Below are 20,604 nucleotides of genomic sequence, written 5' to 3' on the forward strand. Positions count from 1 at the left end.
TTATCTCAGCATGTTTGCTCGACCCAACGCTGCACTATTCTCTCATCGAGCCTTGTACGTGTTAGTCTTTGCTTACATTGTGTTTCTTGTTGTAAATTAATGTTGTCCTTTTTGTGCATTGAGAGTATCGTTTTAATGAAGTCAAATTCCTTAAGTGTGAAAGCATACGCGGCCAATAAAGCTGATTCTGATTCTTCTGATTCTGATGCTGCATTCAGGACACATTGGAAATATAGGAAAGAAAAGTTTGTCAAAATGTTTTTAGAAGTCAAAATGTTAAAGAAAACTCTGCTCATTCCTCAACAGCAAATCTTTTTTAGTGAGGAGAGCTGAAAGAACAGAGAGTGAGTGACGGACGCTCTTCAGCTCTAAACACCAACACATGAACAAAGTGACTGAGTTTGACTCTCCATCAGCTTCTTACGACACCCTGCAATGAAGACGAGAAGAAAACATTTTGTTCATGTGTTTATTCAGGATGTCAAACTTCAGTTTGTTTACACATCAAATAAGTAAAGTGTGTTCAATGTCTCTTGTTCAATCATTTCATGAACACATTCACTTCATACACACAGTTTGTTTGATCTCCACTCACAGAAAACTATGATTTATCTCCTTATTGATTTAATCAGGAGGATTACATTTTTAAAACACCTCAGAGGACATTTTTTACTTTACTTTGAATATGAACAACAACATTTATCCTGACTAACTCATTTCTTTAAGTGTGATTTTATAGATTTTCTACAAATGTACAAAGTGGTGAGAAGAGAAAATCAACATTAAAGAAAAGTTTGCTGCTCTCTCTTCAGACTCATGAATCAGAACAGAAACAACAGCATATAAATGTATGAATACAAATAATCAAACATGGAGAGCAGAGAGAAGTTGATATTTTCACTCAGAGAAATGTCAGTTCAGGTGAACAAAAGTCATCCTGAGCAGTGAAAGAGTCCACGGCTAAACAGACACAGGAAGGAGTGTCACTTAAAGACACTCAAACATTTACAGAACAGACGAGAAGAGGTCAAAGTACCGCCCATAAAGTTTGATTGACAGGTGAACATGATCAGATCTCAGCAACGAGCATGAGTAAAAATCAAGTTGAAGATTTAAAACACAGCAAGTTAAACATCTGTCTCGTTACTGACTTCTGTCTATTTCAGTTTACACAACTCAGCAGAGTCTCCAGGATACCAACCAAACCTGAGTCCAGCATGTAGAGGCTGAGTGAATGTGGTCTGGACTCTGTGGAGGAGAGTCATGGTTTCAGAGATGCTGTAGAAGGACAGAATACCTGCTCTGTGATCCAGGTACACTCCTACTCTGGAGGACTCAGGACCTGAGACAGGAGTGCAGACATTGTTGTAACAAAAGTAATAACTGTTGTTGTAATAATCTAACACCCAAGATTTGTCATTACATCCAAACAAACATTCATTTGAGAGCCCTGCTCTGCTGATATTCTTGTATGTGACTGCTACAGAAACATTTCCTCTCAACTCCACTTCCCAGTAACAACGACCCATCAGACTCTCTTTACTCAGGACCTGAAGATAATTAGTGAATCTGTCTGGGTGACTAGAATAAGACTGTTGTTCTCTCATTAATGTTACTTTTCTGTTCTCATCAGATAATAACAGCTGTGTGTTTGCTGTGTTTGGATCCAGTGTGATGTCACATGAATATTTTAAGAACTCAGCTCTGGTCTTGGGCTCTGGTTCTGACAGTAAAACATCCACTTCAGTCACTGTCTGTGAGATGTTTGTCCATTTCTCTCTCAGGACGTCCTGTAGTTTATCTCTGACTTCTGATACAGCCGCTGTCACATCCTCAAAGTACCTCAGAGGACGGATCTTGATGCTGGATGAGTGTGTAGATTCACTGAGTGGTGACAGTGAGGGGTAGTCCTGTAGAAACTGGTTGTGATCTTCTGTGTGTGAGAACTTCTCCAGTTCAGCGTCTTTCTTCTTCAGCTCAGTGATCTCCTGCTCCAGCTTCTCCTGAAGCTCTCTGACTCGACTCACTTCAGTTTGCTGCTGGGATCTGACCTGCTGCTTCACATCAGAGCGTCTTTTCTCCATGAGACGGATCAGCTCAGTGAAGATCTTCTCACTGTTCCCCACTGTTTTATCAGCGGAGCCATTGATAGCCTCCACCTCCTGTTGGAGCAGCTTCACATCTTTCTCTCTGTCCTGGATTCTCTGCTGGATGTTTTGTCGACTCACCTTGAGCTCTCTCTGCCTCTCGCTCCTTTCTGCTGCAGCTGAGACTGTGTCATGACCTTTGTGTTCGTCCATTAAACAGAGATAACAGATAGACTGCTGATCAGTCCGACAAAATACTTTCATCTCTTCATTATGACGAGAGCAGACGTTCTCCTGGAGCTTCATGGAGGGCTCCACCAGCTTGTGTTTTGAATAAGCAGGTATTTCATAATGAGGCTGAAGATGTTTCTCACAAAATGAGATCAAACATTGCAGACAGGACTTACAGGCTTTCAGTTTCCTCCCGGTGCAGACATCACAGGCCACATCTTCAGATCCAGCATAGCAGTGATCAGCAGGAGCAGCTTGGAGTCCAGTCTTCTTCAGCTCCTCCACTAAATCTGCTAACATGGTGTTTTTCCTGAGGACAGGCCTCGGTGTGAAGTCCTGCCTACACTGAGGGCAGCTGTAGATTGTCTTCTCATCCTCTTTATCCCAGTGGCTTTTAATACAGTTCATACAGTAACTGTGTCCACAGGGAACAGTCACCGGATCCTTCAGGAGATCCAGACAGATTGAACAAGAAAGGGTTTCCTGACCCAGCTGAACTCCTTTCTGTGCCATTTCTCCTCTCTGTAACAACGACTGTCTGAGTTTCTCTTCCTGAGAAATCAAACTAGCTCCACCTCTGATCTGCACAGCATGTGTTTGTTCAGTGAACGTCAGCTCTTGTTGGTAACACCCATCCTCAACTTGTAGATCTAAAGGGGAGGAAACAAGGAAATATAGAGTCAGAGTGGGGCTGGCTGTGTTTGAGAGCAGGAAGAAGAGGGAGGGGTTATCAAGCTGTGCTTCATTCCAGGAAGAGGAGCGGTGAGAGAGAGAGAGAGACTTGTTTACAACAGAGAACATTTCTCTTTTAAAAACACTTCTCATTTCAGATTTTACAAGATGAACTCTTCTTTGAATCGGAGGGTTTGGAGAAGGCTTTCTGCCCCCAGTACTGCATGTTGTTTGTACAGCAGCTTAGAGGTTGCTCTGTTGTGAAAGTGCAATGCAGGCTTCATGAAAGTCATTCATTAAACTCATAAATGTCTGTGTTGCATGCTGGGAAACGTATTTGTAATGCTTACTGTGCAGGCGTCACTTTGCTGCCACCGGTGTTTTCTGAAGCAGCTTGTGATGACGATGAGCCCTCTCTGTGCAGATAAATGCAATTCTTCCTCTTGTCTTCAAATATTCTGCTTGTATGTATGCAACACTGAAGCCTGCTCCCCGCCTCCACACTCTGTCACGCTCAGAGCATGCACGGCGGGGCTGACCACGGACAGACTGGCATTCTTCTCATGCTCACATTGATTTGAAGCTTCTCACACAAACAGCAAAAGCGAGTCGTAACTAGTTAGTGAATTAAATTTTATTAGAATCAAGAATAGAAAACAGCAGCCAGCAGCAACTAAGTGACTCATAGGCTGTTTCTGTGACAGCCGGCGCTTACTGAAAGAACTGGTTTAATCCTGCATTCACACCAAAGCTGGAAAAACAACTTCCAAACTCAGGAAAACAAACGGTCACAGGAGCATTTAAACAGTTTCATCGTCAGAAGTCATTAATTTGATCTTTGCTGAATAAAAACTCTTCTTGTGTTAACTCATCAGACAAACGATTGTGACCTCACAGACATTTATGTAACAGAAGAATTCAGCGAGATTATCCCTTTTAAGTATCTAAGATTGAAGGTGAGGGCATTCAGCAGCCGGACTCCGACATCCTCTCAGGCCGAGCTGATTGACAGGTGCTGGGCGGGGTGAAGACGTCGGGGTCGCTGATGCCCAGCTGCAGGTTGAAGAAGCGGGTGGAGGTGGTGACGCTGCTGTTCCTGACGTAGGTCTCCTGCACGGGGTAGCAGTCCTTCAGGGTGTAAACGCCCACCCAGGTCTCATCTGGTGGAGAGACGAGAAACAGGTCACAGCAGCTCTAAGAGGAACTGGAGGTTCATATCCAGCAGAAGTTGCTCCTTAAATCTGATGAAGCTTCATTTTTATTGTGAAGCAGCTTCAGGAAGAACGTACACAAACACTGGATTCAAGCAGCACGGACACTTTGTGTTTTAAAGTTCCCACAGAATCTAAAAGATGTTTAAAGGCTTTATATGTGATTTTTTGATCCAGCAGGTGTCGCCCTTGAGCACCAGCATGAAACCAAAACAACTCGCGCTGCATTGTTGTGTTAGCATGCTAATGCTAGCGATCTTTATTATGCTGGTATCTTCACACTGCATGTAAATTTACCTGAAATGAGCGTGATCTAGAAACACAGTTAAGCAGTGAGTACAGCATGTTATTCTTCTTTTCTCTAGTCCCTCAATTAAACAACTTTTATACACGAGGGGAGGAGTCAGCCGGCCGTCCCGGCGATGTAAACAAACTGAAGGTAGGACTCTGAAAACTCTGAAAACATCACAGACAGTGGGACTCGGGTGTTACACCCATTGTAGACAGTCATGACTCACAGAGTTATTTTCAGAGCAGATACTTGATTTATTTTATATTTAAGTGTGAATAATCACATAGAAAGACTTTAACTGTTTTTAACACAGATGTCCTCCATTAAACGCAAGGTGTTGAAAAACTGAGCAGATATGGAAGTGCAAAAGATCGTAGTCTGTTCTGACGACCCCTGACTGTGTCAGTGCTCCTCCTGTTGTCTTGTACCTCTCCCCACTCAGGTTGTCTTCAGGTAGAAAGGGGCGGAGCCAGTTCATTTGATGTCATGCACCTGGGCAGACTGGGCCTTGGTGTATAAGCTGGTTTCTTAGTCTCTCTCTCTCTCTCTCTTGTCAACACTCACTTTGGTTGGTGGTCTTTGTTTAGCCACAACACCACACATTCACCATTGCCATCACCACTGATGGCCTGGATTGTGACAATGTGTTTACCACAGATAAACCTACTTTATGTCATTTGGAAGGTTTGATTTTGGTGTCAGGCTGGCTGCACCCTAAGCCGTCATTTCAGGAGGACTGATCTGGATATTCTCTCGACCTGGATGTTCACATATGCACCTCACAGTGGGAGACTATCCCTGTCACTGGCAGTTAATACTGACTTATTTCTTTGATTATGACTTTCTGTCTGTGCATGTCCTTTCTGGTGTTGTGTTTAAAATATTTTAAAAACCAGGTTTACGTTGGCGTGCCGGCTTCCTGTCCGACCACTCCTGGACCTCCACGTTGTCCCCGGGGCCTCCGATGATGTACTGGTCCTCGAAGGTGGAGTTGGCTGGGATGTCGAAGGGATCCCAGGCCTCGGTCAGAGCGATCTTTGAGCAGTCCTTCGGCTTCTGGTCGATCTGGAACATCACCAGGCTCTGGTACAAAAAGATGTACTCGAAGAACCTGGAGCCGAGGAAGAGAAAAATGAAGGAGTGACATCTTTGAATGTCTTCTTCTGGCCAAAACAAACAGAACAAAACCTAAAAAGTATTTAATCATACATGAAAATCAGGAAATCCTGGCATTTCAGAAGCTGAAATCTGAAACATCTGGAATGTTTTATAATTAATTAAAATGTATGGCTTCATTTCTTTTGACTAATTGATTGATGGGCTTATGTTACAGCTCTAAATCATACCTTCTTGTTCCCATGTTGAGAGCTTTAACCAGGCCTGCCTTTTCTTTACATTTATTAGCTATATTTACAATATAAAAATAACCGCTCCATGATGACTCTATATTTCACTCTTTATCATTTTCTGAGCTTATATTTCTACTTTTATCAATCTACATCTGTCTTTTCTGTTGATATCACGATGGTTATTGTTATTTTCTCTCATATATGTCGGTAGGTTTGCCGCTCACTCATCCATCGCTCTGAGTGAAGAGAGGAACTTCTTATACACGACTCTCTAATCCCTAAATCCCTGAGTGAATGAAAGTTTTTTGTGTTTACTTTTATCACAGTTTAATTTTGTGAAAATGTATTTATTTCCCTGAAAACTCGACTTTTTAATTATTTAATATATTATTTTGTAATGCCTAAAATAAGCTGGTTCAGTCTCCAAGTGAAGCCTCTATTAACACTAAAATCTTACTAAGAAGGCTGATAACATCAAAGTATCTCAATACACTTATTGTAAACCATTGTCACCTGAAAAGTCCAGATAAACATCTTATTTCAAGATATATAACTAAAAATAAATAAAGGTCTGAACTGCTTGTAAAAAGTGAAAATAATATGTTTATGCAAATTTGACTTGATGACACCTTTTACATGAAGGTAGATATGTTGCAAAATAGGAGAGCTTGTAGAATGTGATGTGAGAAGTTGAAGGAAAAAAAGTGAACATGTAAAAATGTTTACTGGTATAAAAAATCCACTACTTTTCTGTCGTGAATCTGCGCTGCTTGAGTTTTGCAACACATTTTGCGAGATGTCTGTAGAAAAACAAATTTGTACTTGTAGAAAGGCCCCCTCCCCCTCCCCCTCCCCCTCCCCCTCCCCTCGCTGTGTGTCTGCATGTGGGGGGAATTGGCCAATCAGAAGTAAATTTTCCCATTCAAATCCTCCATTGATTTTTCACAAAATTATTTTATCAAGAGATTGGTGACTGAAACCAAGACGACCAGCCACCTCAATACTCCTGACTATAGTACATTTAATTCGGCGCCAAAACGGCATCGAAAAAACTGAGAAAAAGGCAAAGATACAAGACTGTGTACATAATTTTTTGTCCTACTATTGTCGACTACCTATCCCACAATCCCTTGCGAATTATTTTGTTTCTTCTTAAAAGTAACTTGAGTCGTTATAGTGTTTATACTTGAAGTGCTGTTACATAAAACTTTAAGTTCATGACTCATAAATGATTTCATATTGTCATCATTTCATGAATTCGATAAATAAATAAATAATAATTCATGTATGTTAAGCTAAAAGGTTAAAAACACTGTTAAAATCTTTCTGTTTCTATGTGGCACTAAAGTTCCTTGTTTTGCTTCCGCTACGACGGAATTAAGGGACGGACATGCACACGTTACCTGCCTTGAATTTGTGTATTTCCACAAGTACAAATTTGTTTTGCTACAGACATCTCGCAAAATGTGTTGCAAAACTCAAGCAGCGCAGATTCACGACAGAAAAGTAGTGGATTTTTTATACCAGTAAACATTTTTACATGTTCACTTTTTTTTCCTTCAACTTCTCACATCACATTCTAGAAGCTCTCCTATTTTGCAACATATCTACCTTCATATTTCTAACATTACAACAAGTTAAATTTGCTTGCTGAACCAGCAATATTTTTGCAGATTAAAAGCAATCCAGGTTTTATTTTGTATCTTGAAGAGGTTTTTCTGGACCTGTCAGGTGATTGTGTCTTTTAATGTATTGTTGACTAGAAATGACATAAATACACTTGGTAACATGGAGAAGAATGGCAGCAGAATCCAGGGACAGATGTACATAAATGAAGAACAGAGGGAATTAGTGAATAACTTTAAGTAGTTTGACCTCTTCTCACTCTCTTCTGCACAAACTGAGTTCAGGTGCTTAAGTGGATCTTTACATCTCTGGTTAACAGGATGAAGGCGCCCTCTTGTGGTGATTTCTACTCTCTGCAGGAAAGCATCTGTATTATTATCCTCCCTTGATATCAATGACACCGCTCAATGTAAATACTGTTACAACTCTTCCTCAAGTAAATTAACCCATCTGTTACATATATATATATTTTATTATAAGTTATCTCAGCATATTTGCTCGACCCAACACTGCACTATTCTCTCATCGAGCCTTGTACGTGTTAGTCTTTGCTTACATTGTGTTTATTGTTGTAAATTAATGTTGTCCTTTTTGTGCATTGAGAGTATCGTTTTAATGAAGTCAAATTCCTTGTGTGTGAAAGCATACGCGGCCAATAAAGCTGATTCTGATTCTTCTGATTCTGATGCTGCATTCAGGACACATTGGAAATATAGGAAAGAAGAAGTCAGAATGTTAAAGAAAACTCTGCTCATTCCTCAACAGCAAATCTTTTTTAGTGAGGAGAGCTGAAAGAACAGAGAGTGAGTGACGGACGCTCTTCAGCTCTAAACACCAACACATGAACAAAGTGACTGAGTTTGACTCTCCATCAGCTTCTTACGACACCCTGCAATGAAGACGAGAAGAAAACATTTTGTTCATGTGTTTATTCAGGATGTCAAACTTCAGTTTGTTTACACATCAAATAAGTAAAGTGTGTTCAATGTCTCTTGTTCAATCATTTCATGAACACATTCACTTCATACACACAGTTTGTTTGATCTCCACTCACAGAAAACTATGATTTATCTCCTTATTGATTTAATCAGGAGGATTACATTTTTAAAACACCTCAGAGGACATTTTTTACTTTACTTTGAATATGAACAACAACATTTATTCTGACTAACTCATTTCTTTAAGTGTGATTTTATAGATTTTCTACAAATGTACAAAGTGGTGAGAAGAGAAAATCAACATTAAAGAAAAGTTTGCTGCTCTCTCTCTTCAGACTCATGAATCAGAACAGAAACAACAGCATATAAATGTATGAATACAAATAATCAAACATGGAGAGCGGAGAGAAGTTGATATTTTCACTCAGAGAAATGTCAGTTCAGGTGAACAAAAGTCATCCTGAGCAGTGAAAGAGTCCACGGCTAAACAGACACAGGAAGGAGTGTCACTTAAAGACACTCAAACATTGACAGAACAGACGAGAAGAGGTCAAAGTACCGCCCATAAAGTTTGATTGACAGGTGACGATGATCAGATCTCAGCAACGAGCATGAATAAAAATCAAGTTGAAGATTTAAAACACAGCAAGTTAAACATCTGTCTCCTTAATGACTTCTGTCTATTTCAGTTTACACAACTCAGCAGAGACTCCATCATAAACAAACCTGAGTCCAGCATGTAGAGGCTGAGTGAATGTGGTCTGGACTCTGTGGAGGAGAGTCATGGTTTTAGAGATGCTGTAGAAGGACAGAATACCTGCTCTGTGATCCAGGTACACTCCTACTCTGGAGGACTGAGGACCTGAGACAGGAGTGCTGACATTGTTGTAATAAAAGTAATAACTGTTGTTGTAACAATCTAACCTCCAAGATTTGTCATTACCTCCAAACAAACATTCATCTGAGAGCCCTGCTCTGCTGATATTCTTGTATGTGACTGCTACATAAACTCCTCTTCCTCTCCTCTCCACCTCCCAGTAACATTGTCCCGTCAGACTCTCTTTACTCAGGACCTGCCACCAATCAGTGAATCTATCTGGGTGACTAGAATAAGACTGACGTTCTCTCATTGCTGTTACTTTTCTGTTCCCATCAGATAATAACAGCAGTGTGTGTGCTGTGTTTGGATCCAGTGTGATGTCACATGAATATTTTAAGAACTCAGCTCTGGTCTTGGGCTCTGGTTCTGACAGTAAAACATCCACTTCAGTCACTGTCTGTGAGATGTTTGTCAATTTCTCTCTCAGGAGGTCCTGTAGTTTATCTCTGACTTCTGACACAGCCGTTGTCACATCCTCAAAGAACCTCAGAGGACGGATCTTGATGCTGGATGAGTGTGTAGATTCACTGAGTGGTGACAGTGAGGGGTAGTCGTGTAGAAACTGGTTGTGATCTTCTGTGTCTGAGAGCTTCTCCAGTTCAGCGTCTCTCCTCTTCAGCTCAGTGATCTCCTGCTCCAGCTTCTCCTGAAGCTCTCTGACTCGACTCACTTCAGTTTGCTGCTGGGATCTGACCTGCTGCTTCACATCAGAGCGTCTTTTCTCCATGAGACGGATCAGCTCAGTGAAGATCTTCTCACTGTTCCCCACTGTTTTATCAGCAGAGCCATTGATAGCCTCCACCTCCTGTTGGAGCAGCTTCACATCTTTCTCTCTGTCCTGGATTCTCTGCTGGATGTTTTGTCGACTCACCTCGAGCTCTCTCTGCCTCTCGCTCCTTTCTGCTGCAGCTGAGACTGTGTCATGACCTTTGTGTTCGTCCACAGAGCAGAGATAACAGATAGACTGCTGATCAGTGCGACAGAACATCTTCATCACCTCATTATGACGAGAGCAGACGTTCTCCTGGAGCTTCTTGGAGGGCTCCACCAGCTTGTGTTTCTTAAAGACAGGTACTTCATAATGAGGCTGAAGATGTTTCTCACAGTAAGAGGCCAGACACTGCAGACAGGACTTACAGGCTTTCAGTTTCCTCCCGGTGCAGACATCACAGGCCACATCTTCAGATCCAGCATAGCAGTGATCAGCAGGAGCAGCTTGGAGTCCAGTCTTCTTCAGCTCCTCCACTAAATCTGCTAACATGGTGTTTTTCCCGAGGACAGGCCTTGGTGTGAAGTCCTGCCTACACTGAGGGCAGCTGTAGATTGTCTTCTCATCCTCTGTATCCCAGTGGCTTTTAATACAGTTCATACAGTAACTATGTCCACAGGGAACAGTGACCGGATCCTTCAGGAGATCCAGACAGATCGAACAAGAAAGGGTTTCCTGACCCAGCTGAACTCCTTTCTGTGCCATTTCTCCTCTCGGTAACAACGACTGTCTGAGTTTCTCTTCCTGAGAAATCAAACTAGCTCCACCTCTGATCTGCACAGCATGTGTTTGTTCAGTGAACGTCAGCTCTTGTTGGTAACACCCATCCTCAACTTGTAGATCTAAAGGGGAGGGAACAAGGAAATATAGAGTCAGAGTGGAGCTGGCTGTGTTTGAGAGCAGGAAGAAGAGGGAGAGGTTAACAAGCTCTGCTTCGTTCCAAGAAGAGGAGCGGTGAGAGAGAGAGAGACTTGTTTACAACAGAGAACATTTCTCTTTTAAAAACACTTCTCATTTCAGATTTTACAAGATGAACTCTTCTTTGAATCGGAGGGTTTGGAGAAGGCTTTCTGCCCCCAGTACTGCATGTTGTTTGTACAGCAGCCTAGAGGTTGCTCTGTTGTGAAAGTACAATGCAGGCTTCATGAAAGTCATTCATTAAACTCATAAATGTCTGTGTTGCATGCTGGGAATCGTATTTGTAATGCTTACTGTGCAGGCGTCACTTTGCTGCCACCGGTGTTTTCTGAAGCAGCTTGTGATGACGATGAGCCCTCTCTGTGCAGATAAATGCAATTCTTCCTCTTGTCTTCAAATATTCTGCTTGTATGTATGCAACACTGAAGCCTGCTCCCCGCCTCCACACTCTGTCACGATCAGAGCATGCAGGGCGGGGCTGACCACGGACAGACTGGCATTCTTCTCATGCTCACATTGATTTGAAGCTTCTCACACAAACAGCAAAAGCGAGTCGTAACTAGTTAGTGAATTAAATTTTATTAGAATCAAGAATAGAAAACAGCAGCCAGCAGTAACTAAGTGACTCATAGGCTGTTTCTGTGACAGCCGGCGCTTACTGAAAGAACGATGGGCTTATGTTACAGCTCTAAATCATACCTTCTTGTTCCCATGTTGAGAGCTTTAACCACGCCTGCCTTTTCTTTACATTTATTAGCTATATTTAAAATATAAAAATAACCGCTCCATGATGACTCTATATTTCACTCTTTATCATTTTCTGAGCTTATATTTCTACTTTTATCAATCTACATCTGTCTTTTCTGTTGATGTCACAATGGTTATTGTTATTTTCTCTCATGTATGTCGGTAGGTTTGCCGCTCACTCGTCCATCGCTCTGAGTGAAGAGAGGAACTTCTTATACGCGACTCTCTAATCCCTAAATCCCTGAGTGAATGAAAGTTTTTTGTGTTTACTTTTATCACAGTTTAATTTTGTTAAAATGTATTTTATTTCCCTGAAAACTCGACTTTTTAATTATTTAATATATTATTTTGTAATGCCTGAAATAAGCTGGTTCAGTCTCCAAGTGAGGCCTCTATTAACACTAAAATCTTACTAAGAAGGCTGATAACATCAAAGTATCTCAATACACTTATTGTAAACCATTGTCACCTGAAAAGTCCAGATAAACATCTTATTTCAAGGTATATAACTAAAAATAAATAAAGGTCTGAACTGCTTGTAAAAAGTGAAAATAATATGTTTATGCAAATTTGACTTGATGACACCTTTTACATGAAGGTAGATATGTTGCAAAATAGGAGAGCTTGTAGAATGTGATGTGAGAAGTTGAAGAAAAAAAAGTGAACATGTAAAAATGTTTACTTGTATAAAAAATCCACTACTTTTCTGTCATGAATCTGCGCTGCTTGAGTTTTGCAACACATTTTGCGAGATGTCTGTAGAAAAACAAATTTGTACTTGTAGAAAGGCCCCCTCCCCCTCCCCCTCCCTCCTCCCCCCTCCCCTCGCTGTGTGTCTGCATGTGGGGGGAATTGGCCAATCAGAAGTAAATTTTCCCATTCAAATCCTCCATTGATTTTTCACAAAATTATTTTATCAAGAGATTGGTGACTGAAACCAAGACGACCAGCCACCTCAATACTCCTGACTATAGTACATTTCATTCGGCGCCAAAACGGCATCGAAAAACTGAGAAAAAGGCAAAGATACAAGACTGATACATAATTTTTGTCCTACTATTGTTGACTACCTATCCCACAATCCCTTGCGAATTATTTTGTTTCTTCTTAAAAGTAACTTGAGTCGTTATAGTGTTTATACTTGAAGTGCTGTTACATAAAACTTTAAGTTCATGACTCATAAATGATTTCATATAGTCATCATTTCATGAATTTGATAAATAAATAAATAATAATTCATGTATGTTAAGCTAAAAGGTTAAAAACACTGTTAAAATCTTTCTGTTTCTATGTGGAACTAAAGTTCCTTGTTTTGCTTCCGCTACGACGGAATTAAGGGACGGACATGCACACGTTACCTGCCTTGAATTTGTGTATTTCTACAAGTACAAATTTGTTTTTCTACAGACATCTCGCAAAATGTGTTGCAAAACTCAAGCAGCGCAGATTCACGACAGAAAAGTAGTGGATTTTTTATACCAGTAAACATTTTTACATGTTCACTTTTTTTTCCTTCAACTTCTCACATCACATTCTACAAGCTCTCCTATTTTGCAACATATCTACCTTCATATTTCTAACATTACAACAAGTTAAATTTGCTTGCTGAACCAGCAATATTTTTGCAGATTAAAAGCAATCCAGGTTTTATTTTGTATCTTGAAGAGGTTTTTCTGGACCTGTCAGGTGATTGTGTCTTTTAATGTATTGTTGACTAGAAATGACATAAATACACTTGGTAACATGGAGAAGAATGGCAGCAGAATCCAGGGACAGATGTACATAAATGAAGACCAGAGGGAATTAGTGAATAACTTTAAGTAGTTTGACCTCTTCTCACTCTCTTCTGCACAAACTGAGTTCAGGTGCTTAAGTGGATCTTTACATCTCTGGTTAACAGGATGAAGGCGCCCTCTTGTGGTGATTTCTACTCTCTGCAGGAAGGCATCTGTGTTATTATCCTCCCTTGATATCAATCACACCGCTCAATGTAAATACTGTTACAACTCTTCCTCAAGTAAATTAACCCATCTGTTACATATATATATATTTTATTATAAGTTATCTCAGCATGTTTGCTCGACCCAACACTGCACTATTCTCTCATCGAGCCTTGTACGTGTTAGTCTTTGCTTACATTGTGTTTCTTGTTGTAAATTAATGTTGTCCTTTTTGTGCATTGAGAGTATCGTTTTAATGAAGTCAAATTCCTTAAGTGTGAAAGCATACGCGGCCAATAAAGCTGATTCTGATTCTTCTGATTCTGATGCTGCATTCAGGACACATTGGAAATATAGGAAAGAAAAGTTTGTCAAAATGTTTTTAGAAGTCAAAATGTTAAAGAAAACTCTGCTCATTCCTCAAAAGCAAATCTTTTTTAGTGAGGAGAGCTGAAAGAACAGAGAGTGAGTGACGGACGCTCTTCAGCTCTAAACACCAACACATGAACAAAGTGACTGAGTTTGACTCTCCATCAGCTTCTTACGACACCCTGCAATGAAGACGAGAAGAAAACATTTTGTTCATGTGTTTATTCAGGATGTCAAACTTCAGTTTGTTTACACATCAAATAAGTAAAGTGTGTTCAATGTCTCTTGTTCAATCATTTCATGAACACATTCACTTCATACACACAGTTTGTTTGATCTCCACTCACAGAAAACTATGATTTATCTCCTTATTGATTTAATCAGGAGGATTACATTTTTAAAACACCTCAGAGGACATTTTTTACTTTACTTTGAATATGAACAACAACATTTATTCTGACTAACTCATTTCTTTAAGTGTGATTTTATAGATTTTCTACAAATGTACAAAGTGGTGAGAAGAGAAAATCAACATTAAAGAAAAGTTTGCTGCTCTCTCTCTTCAGACTCATGAATCAGAACAGAAACAACAGCATATAAATGTATGAATACAAATAATCAAACATGGAGAGCGGAGAGAAGTTGATATTTTCACTCAGAGAAATGTCAGTTCAGGTGAACAAAAGTCATCCTGAGCAGTGAAAGAGTCCACGGCTAAACAGACACAGGAAGGAGTGTCACTTAAAGACACTCAAACATTGACAGAACAGACGAGAAGAGGTCAAAGTACCGCCCATAAAGTTTGATTGACAGGTGACGATGATCAGATCTCAGCAACGAGCATGAATAAAAATCAAGTTGAAGATTTAAAACACAGCAAGTTAAACATCTGTCTCCTTAATGACTTCTGTCTATTTCAGTTTACACAACTCAGCAGAGACTCCATCATAAACAAACCTGAGTCCAGCATGTAGAGGCTGAGTGAATGTGGTCTGGACTCTGTGGAGGAGAGTCATGGTTTTAGAGATGCTGTAGAAGGACAGAATACCTGCTCTGTGATCCAGGTACACTCCTACTCTGGAGGACCGAGGACCTGAGACAGGAGTCCTGACATTGTTGTAATAAAAGTCATAACTGTTGTTGTAACAATCTAACCTCCAAGATTTGTCATTACCTCCAAACAAACATTCATCTGAGAGCCCTGCTCTGCTGATATTCTTGTATGTGACTGCTACATAAACTCCTCTTCCTCTCCTCTCCACCTCCCAGTAACATTGTCCCGTCAGACTCTCTTTACTCAGGACCTGCCACCAATCAGTGAATCTGTCTGGGTGACTAGAATAAGACTGACGTTCTCTCATTGCTGTTACTTTTCTGTTCCCATCAGATAATAACAGCAGTGTGTGTGCTGTGTTTGGATCCAGTGTGATGTCACATGAATATTTTAAGAACTCAGCTCTGGTCTTGGGCTCTGGTTCTGACAGTAAAACATCCACTTCAGTCACTGTCTGTGAGATGTTTGTCAATTTCTCTCTCAGGAGGTCCTGTAGTTTATCTCTGACTTCTGACACAGCCGTTGTCACATCCTCAAAGAACCTCAGAGGACGGATCTTGATGCTGGATGAGTGTGTAGATTCACTGAGTGGTGACAGTGAGGGGTAGTCGTGTAGAAACTGGTTGTGATCTTCTGTGTCTGAGAGCTTCTCCAGTTCAGCGTCTCTCCTCTTCAGCTCAGTGATCTCCTGCTCCAGCTTCTCCTGAAGCTCTCTGACTCGACTCACTTCAGTTTGCTGCTGGGATCTGACCTGCTGCTTCACATCAGAGCGTCTTTTCTCCATGAGACGGATCAGCTCAGTGAAGATCTTCTCACTGTTCCCCACTGTTTTATCAGCTGAGCCATTGATAGCCTCCACCTCCTGTTGGAGCAGCTTCACATCTTTCTCTCTGTCCTGGATTCTCTGCCTGATGTTTTGCTGACTCACCTCGAGCTCTCTCTGCCTCTCGCTCCTTTCTGCTGCAGCTGAGACTGTGTCATGACCTTTGTGTTCGTCCACAGAGCAGAGATAACAGATAGACTGCTGATCAGTCCGACAGAACATCTTCATCACCTCATCATGACGAGAGCAGACGTTCTCCTGGAGCTTCTTGGAGGGCTCCACCAGCTTGTGTTTTGAATAAGCAGGTATTTCATAATGAGGCTGAAGATGTTTCTCACAAAATGAGATCAAACACTGCAGACAGGACTTACAGGCTTTCAGTTTTCTCCCGGTGCAGACATCACAGGCCACATCTTCAGATCCAGCATAGCAGTGATCAGCAGGAGCAGCTTGGAGTCCAGTCTTCTTCAGCTCCTCCACTAAATCTGCCAACATGGTGTTTTTCCTGAGGACAGGCCTTGGTGTGAAGTCCTGCCTACACTGAGGGCAGCTGTAGATTGTCTTCTCATCCTCTTTATCCCAGTGGCTTTTAATACAGTTCATACAGTAACTATGTCCACAGGGAATAGTCGCCGGATCCTTCAGGAGATCCAGACAGATCGAACAAGAAAGGGTTTCCTGACCCAGCTGAACTCCTTTCTGTGCCATTTCTCCTCTCTGTAACAACGACTGTCTGAGTTTCTCTTCCTGAGAAATCAAACTAGCTCCACCTCTGATCTGCACAGCATGTGTTTGTTCAGTGAACGTCAGCTCTTGTTGGTAACACCCATCCTCAACTTGTAGATCAAAAGGGGAGGGAACAAGGAAATATAGAGTCAGAGTGGAGCTGGCTGTGTTTGAGAGCAGGAAGAAGAGGGAGAGGTTAACAAGCTCTGCTTCGTTCCAGGAAGAGGAGCGGTGAGAGAGAGAGAGAGACTTGTTTACAACAGAGAACATTTCTCTTTTCAGATTTTACAAGATGAACTCTTCTTTGAACCTTTTCTGAGAATCACAAATTCAATCAATCTTTAGAAAGTAACTTTCAAACACACATCAAATGCAGATTCAATGTTTGGATGTATGAAACGTGAGAATCATAAGAGAGCCTCTTATTTTGATTGACTGGAACTATATGTTGTAAGCCATGTTAGTGTAAAAAAAACCTTTTAAAATAAAGTTTGACCCTAAAAAAGAATTTCAGCCTCGACTGGTCCTGAGAGAGAAGATCCACAAGATGGCAGCATGTTCACATCTGCAGAGGCTTCCCGTTTTCATCCAATCCTGCTGCTGCTGAACAACATTATCATCGTTTTGAAATAAATAACTTATAAATGTCAACTTTATAATGACAAAAATGCTGTTAAAAAAAGGACTCAATTACAGAATAATATGCCTGAAAATAATTTAAAGGGGACACATTATGAAAAATCCACTTGTACAGTGTTTTTGTCCTTTGTTTGTGGTCTTACAACAGGGTGGGCGGGCGGGGGGGGGGTGGTCATTGCAATTAAAGAGACACACACACCAAAACGGAGCGTTCTGAGAGAGCTGGTTTATACAGGGTCACAAACCTCCTCTGGTGCTTGATTCATGTTATATTTTGACCAAAGCACAGAACAGATGTTTCATTTAGACCACAGGGGACTTTGAAAAGGTGGAGGAGGGGGGTAATATGTCCTCTTTAAAAAAGCCAAAATAAGGCTTCTGTATATTTGAATTAACCAAAAGAAAGATAGATAGATAGACAGACAGATAGAAAGATTGATAGATGTGCATTTGTCGCCCTCTGGTGGTCAGATATATAATCAGTTAGATTGAAAAAATCATCCACAGTTTTGAATTTTGCCTATAAACACTGAAAAATAAATCTGTAAAGTGGATTTACATTTTTTTTGTATCCCTCTTAGTGTCAAGTCTAAGATGTTGTCATTCGGCCAAAGTCACATATTGTGAATTCCACCTGCGAGCTGCATGAAGTCAGCCATATTTAACAAGATTCACTGAGGAAGACGGCTGACTTTTCCTTCAAAATAAAAGCATGAAGCAGTTTTTTTTAGATTAGAGAAGGAGAAAAATGAGGATGAGAAGGAAAAGAATGGTGAGGGGGAAGAGGAGGATAACAAGGAGACAAAGATGACAGAGATGAAGACATAGACGAAGAAGAAGCAGGAGAAGCAGGAGAATCAGGAGGGTGAGAAGGAAACGGAGAAGAAAAAGGAGGATGAGGAGAAGCAGGAGGGTGAGAGGGAAACAGAGGACGAGAAGAAGGAGGAGAGGGGAGAGGAGGAGAAAAAGAATGAGAAGAAATAAAAAGATCTGGGAGCAGAAGAAGGAGGTGGAAGAGGAGGAGAAGAGAAAGAGAAGAAAAAAAGGAGATAAGTTAGAAGAAGACATCATCTTCATACAATTAAAAATCAGATACAGCTACGTGTGATGTTTCTGCTTCCGTCACTGTGAGGATGCTTTTATTGTCTTACTCAAACACCGGATGCAGAATTGTCTCACTTCGGAGAGCTTGGCGCAGGTCAGCGGGGAGCTCAGAGCGTCGCTGCCGCACACAGTGCGACACACACGGATACAGTCTGACCGACTTTGGATATTTCTGGGGGTTGAGGAGAAGCCTGGAGAGAGGAGAGAGGAGGAAACAGACGGGAAACAGAGATTTAAGTCGGTTTCTTGCGGCGGAATGGCGGACCGGGACCCGGTGCCGCTTCCTGCGGAGGTGCGGGCCAGACTGGCCGAGCTGGAGCTGGAGTTATCGGAGGGTGAGTAGACTTGGATTTCCTCGTTTTGGAGCTCCCGCTGCTGCCTGCGGGTGTCTGTGTCGCTGCTGCTCGGCCTCTGCTGGTCGGACGAGCCGGCTCAGAGTGTGAGCTGCGACGGGAGAGTGCTGGTGGTTCTGCAACCAGCTCAAGTTCAAGTGTGTGTCTCCATGTCAAACACACACTCACACACATGCTGCCACATTGCCTGCTCTGCTTTATGAAGCTGGGATTTGGATGCAGGAGATGTGGCGTGTTTTGGAAGTACTGCTGTAGTTTACTCTCATGCTTTTTTCTATTTGTATATCTTGGGAGATAGTGAAACTAATTAAGCTTCAAGACTCTTCAGGTCGAGATAACGGAAAGAAAAAGTTACCTGCGAGTCATGTTGCAGTTGCACATTTGGATGTTCTCTGCAGCTTTTGCACAGTGTGTCTCCAAGAACATCATTAGAGACACATTATGAAGTCTTTTTTTTCCACATCTGATTTTACAATGCAATGCAGAAATCAAACCTACAAACATTACACTGTACTGGACAAAATCACAAAACTTCTCAGGATTCTTTTTTTTGTGATACATCAAAGACTGTTGTTGAGTCATTGCTAATACGTCTCCTTGTTAGGAGCCCAAATGAGCACCTCTAATCCTCTTTTTGCTAATTGCAAACCTGGAAAAAAAGTCAATTAGAGTCCTCCAAATCAGAAAGAAAAACTTGGACCTTAAGGGGCCTTAGAAAAACTGAGGCAAGTGTATTCAGATAAAATGATGAAACAGCAAATGCAAACCTCCAAACTCTGAATATTTAGCAGATTTGACGCTGAATTGGTTATTTAAGCAGCTTTTATTGATCAGCGGACTCGGGTCCTTTCCATCATGGCAGATAAACAGCCCCATAAAGTACACTTAAGAAGTCTCTATTGAGCTCCAGAGAGACGTTAAAGCCCCCCAGTGGGAATATCAGAGGAGCGCTCTGTAGTCGTATATATCTCTTCAGGTCGTCAATAAGGAGCTTTACTGTTTTTACATGATCGGTTTGGAAATTCCCGCTTGAGCACCGTGCATGCATGCTGCTGAGATTATGTGCAGCTGTTAGCGGGACACAGCTTTCACATGACACCCTGCAGCTTGTGGAGGGGGGGGGGGGAGGATTTCTGTTAAAATCCAGCTTCTCTCCAATAACTCCACAAACACATGTCGGCTTCTTTTTTTGCCAGATACTGAACAGCAGACTTGTTATTGATTTTCTCATTAGCCCTCCTCCTCCTCCTCCTCCTCCTTTTTCTTTTTCAGATTGATATGTCACATTGCTGCAGACTCACTCTCAGCCTGCAGAGTATCATAGTGTCATGTTTCTCATGCCGTCTGGACGCTTTGCAGAGCTCAGCCATGTAAGGAGAAAGAAAGAAAGAAAGAAAGAAAGAAAGAAAGAAAGAAGGAATGAAAAGGCACAGGAGGAGAGAGAGAGAGAGGAAGTGATTTCAGCAGCTGACTGCAAATGCACACGCTGCATTCTGCTGTTTCCACTGCTGCTGCTGCTGTAGGTGTTAGGAGGGATCTGCATCTGAGCTGAGAGGAGGAGAAAAGAGAGGAGAGGAGGATGGGGGGGAAAGGTGACACACATTCCTTTATTCCTTCTCTTTTTTTGTTTTATTGTGAAAAGCTGAGCAGAGCTGGAATGTAAACAAGTGCATCTGGGTGGTGGGGGTGGGGGGGGGGGAATGGGGTCAGATGCCCCGTTGCATTATTTACATGCTTAGCTGATGTTGTAAATGCACGACGGCAGCCGAATGCAAAGCTCTCCCGCGTCCCCGCAGACTTTGACCTAATTTTTTGATTTCCACGCATCATCCCTTTCCTCCTTCCACCCACTGCAGGGGGGGGGGGGGGGGGGGGG

General features: G+C 41.6%; 3 protein-coding genes across 6 annotated transcripts in view; 1 reads left to right on the forward strand and 2 right to left on the reverse strand.

Annotated features, from left to right (window-relative positions):
• Positions 1-461: 461 nt before the first annotated feature.
• Positions 462-10,886, reverse strand: LOC109979348 (uncharacterized). Its single transcript, XM_065953379.1, has 5 exons — positions 9,089-10,886; positions 8,324-8,357; positions 5,396-5,604; positions 4,001-4,150; positions 462-2,968 (listed from the first exon to the last, which is right to left on the reverse strand). Exons 1-5 carry the CDS (start codon positions 10,758-10,760, stop codon positions 1,158-1,160), a joined length of 3,876 nt encoding a protein of 1,291 aa, XP_065809451.1. The 5' UTR covers positions 10,761-10,886; the 3' UTR covers positions 462-1,157.
• Positions 10,887-14,245: 3,359 nt separating this feature from the next.
• On the reverse strand, positions 14,246-16,692 carry LOC136179121 (tripartite motif-containing protein 16-like). The gene has a single exon (XM_065954487.1). It carries the CDS (start codon positions 16,612-16,614, stop codon positions 14,941-14,943), a length of 1,674 nt encoding a protein of 557 aa, XP_065810559.1. The 5' UTR covers positions 16,615-16,692; the 3' UTR covers positions 14,246-14,940.
• A 1,720-nt stretch (positions 16,693-18,412) lies between these two features.
• Positions 18,413-20,604, forward strand: part of LOC110002051 (disco-interacting protein 2 homolog C) — a 148,818-nt gene continuing 146,626 nt past the window's right edge. Inside the window, exon 1 of one of the 4 annotated variants that reach the window (XM_065954442.1) lies at positions 18,413-18,710. In XM_065954442.1, coding sequence (XP_065810514.1) covers positions 18,434-18,710 — 277 coding nt within the window. In that variant the 5' untranslated portion in view covers positions 18,413-18,433. The remainder of the gene's footprint in view (positions 18,711-20,604) is intronic. The other 3 variants (XM_065954443.1, XM_065954444.1, XM_065954445.1) reach the window with 3 other exon arrangements.

The sequence above is a fragment of the Labrus bergylta genome, chromosome 4 (genome assembly GCF_963930695.1).
Source record: "Labrus bergylta chromosome 4, fLabBer1.1, whole genome shotgun sequence".
Classification (NCBI taxonomy): Eukaryota; Metazoa; Chordata; class Actinopteri; order Labriformes; family Labridae; genus Labrus; species Labrus bergylta.

Excerpts from the sequence above, each read along its gene's own strand:
- LOC109979348 (XM_065953379.1), bottom strand. The coding sequence starts at position 10,760 with ATGGCACAGAAAGGAGTTCAGCTGGGTCAGGAAACCCTTTCTTGTTCG. Across the intron at positions 4,151-5,395 it reads CAGGAAGCCGGCACGCCAAC|ATGAGACCTGGGTGGGCGTT; the intron begins GTAAACCTGGTT and ends TCTCTCCACCAG. Across the intron at positions 2,969-4,000 it reads CTTCACCCCGCCCAGCACCT|ATCTACAAGTTGAGGATGGG; the intron begins GTCAATCAGCTC and ends CCTCCCCTTTAG.
- LOC136179121 (XM_065954487.1), bottom strand. The coding sequence starts at position 16,614 with ATGGCACAGAAAGGAGTTCAGCTGGGTCAGGAAACCCTTTCTTGTTCG.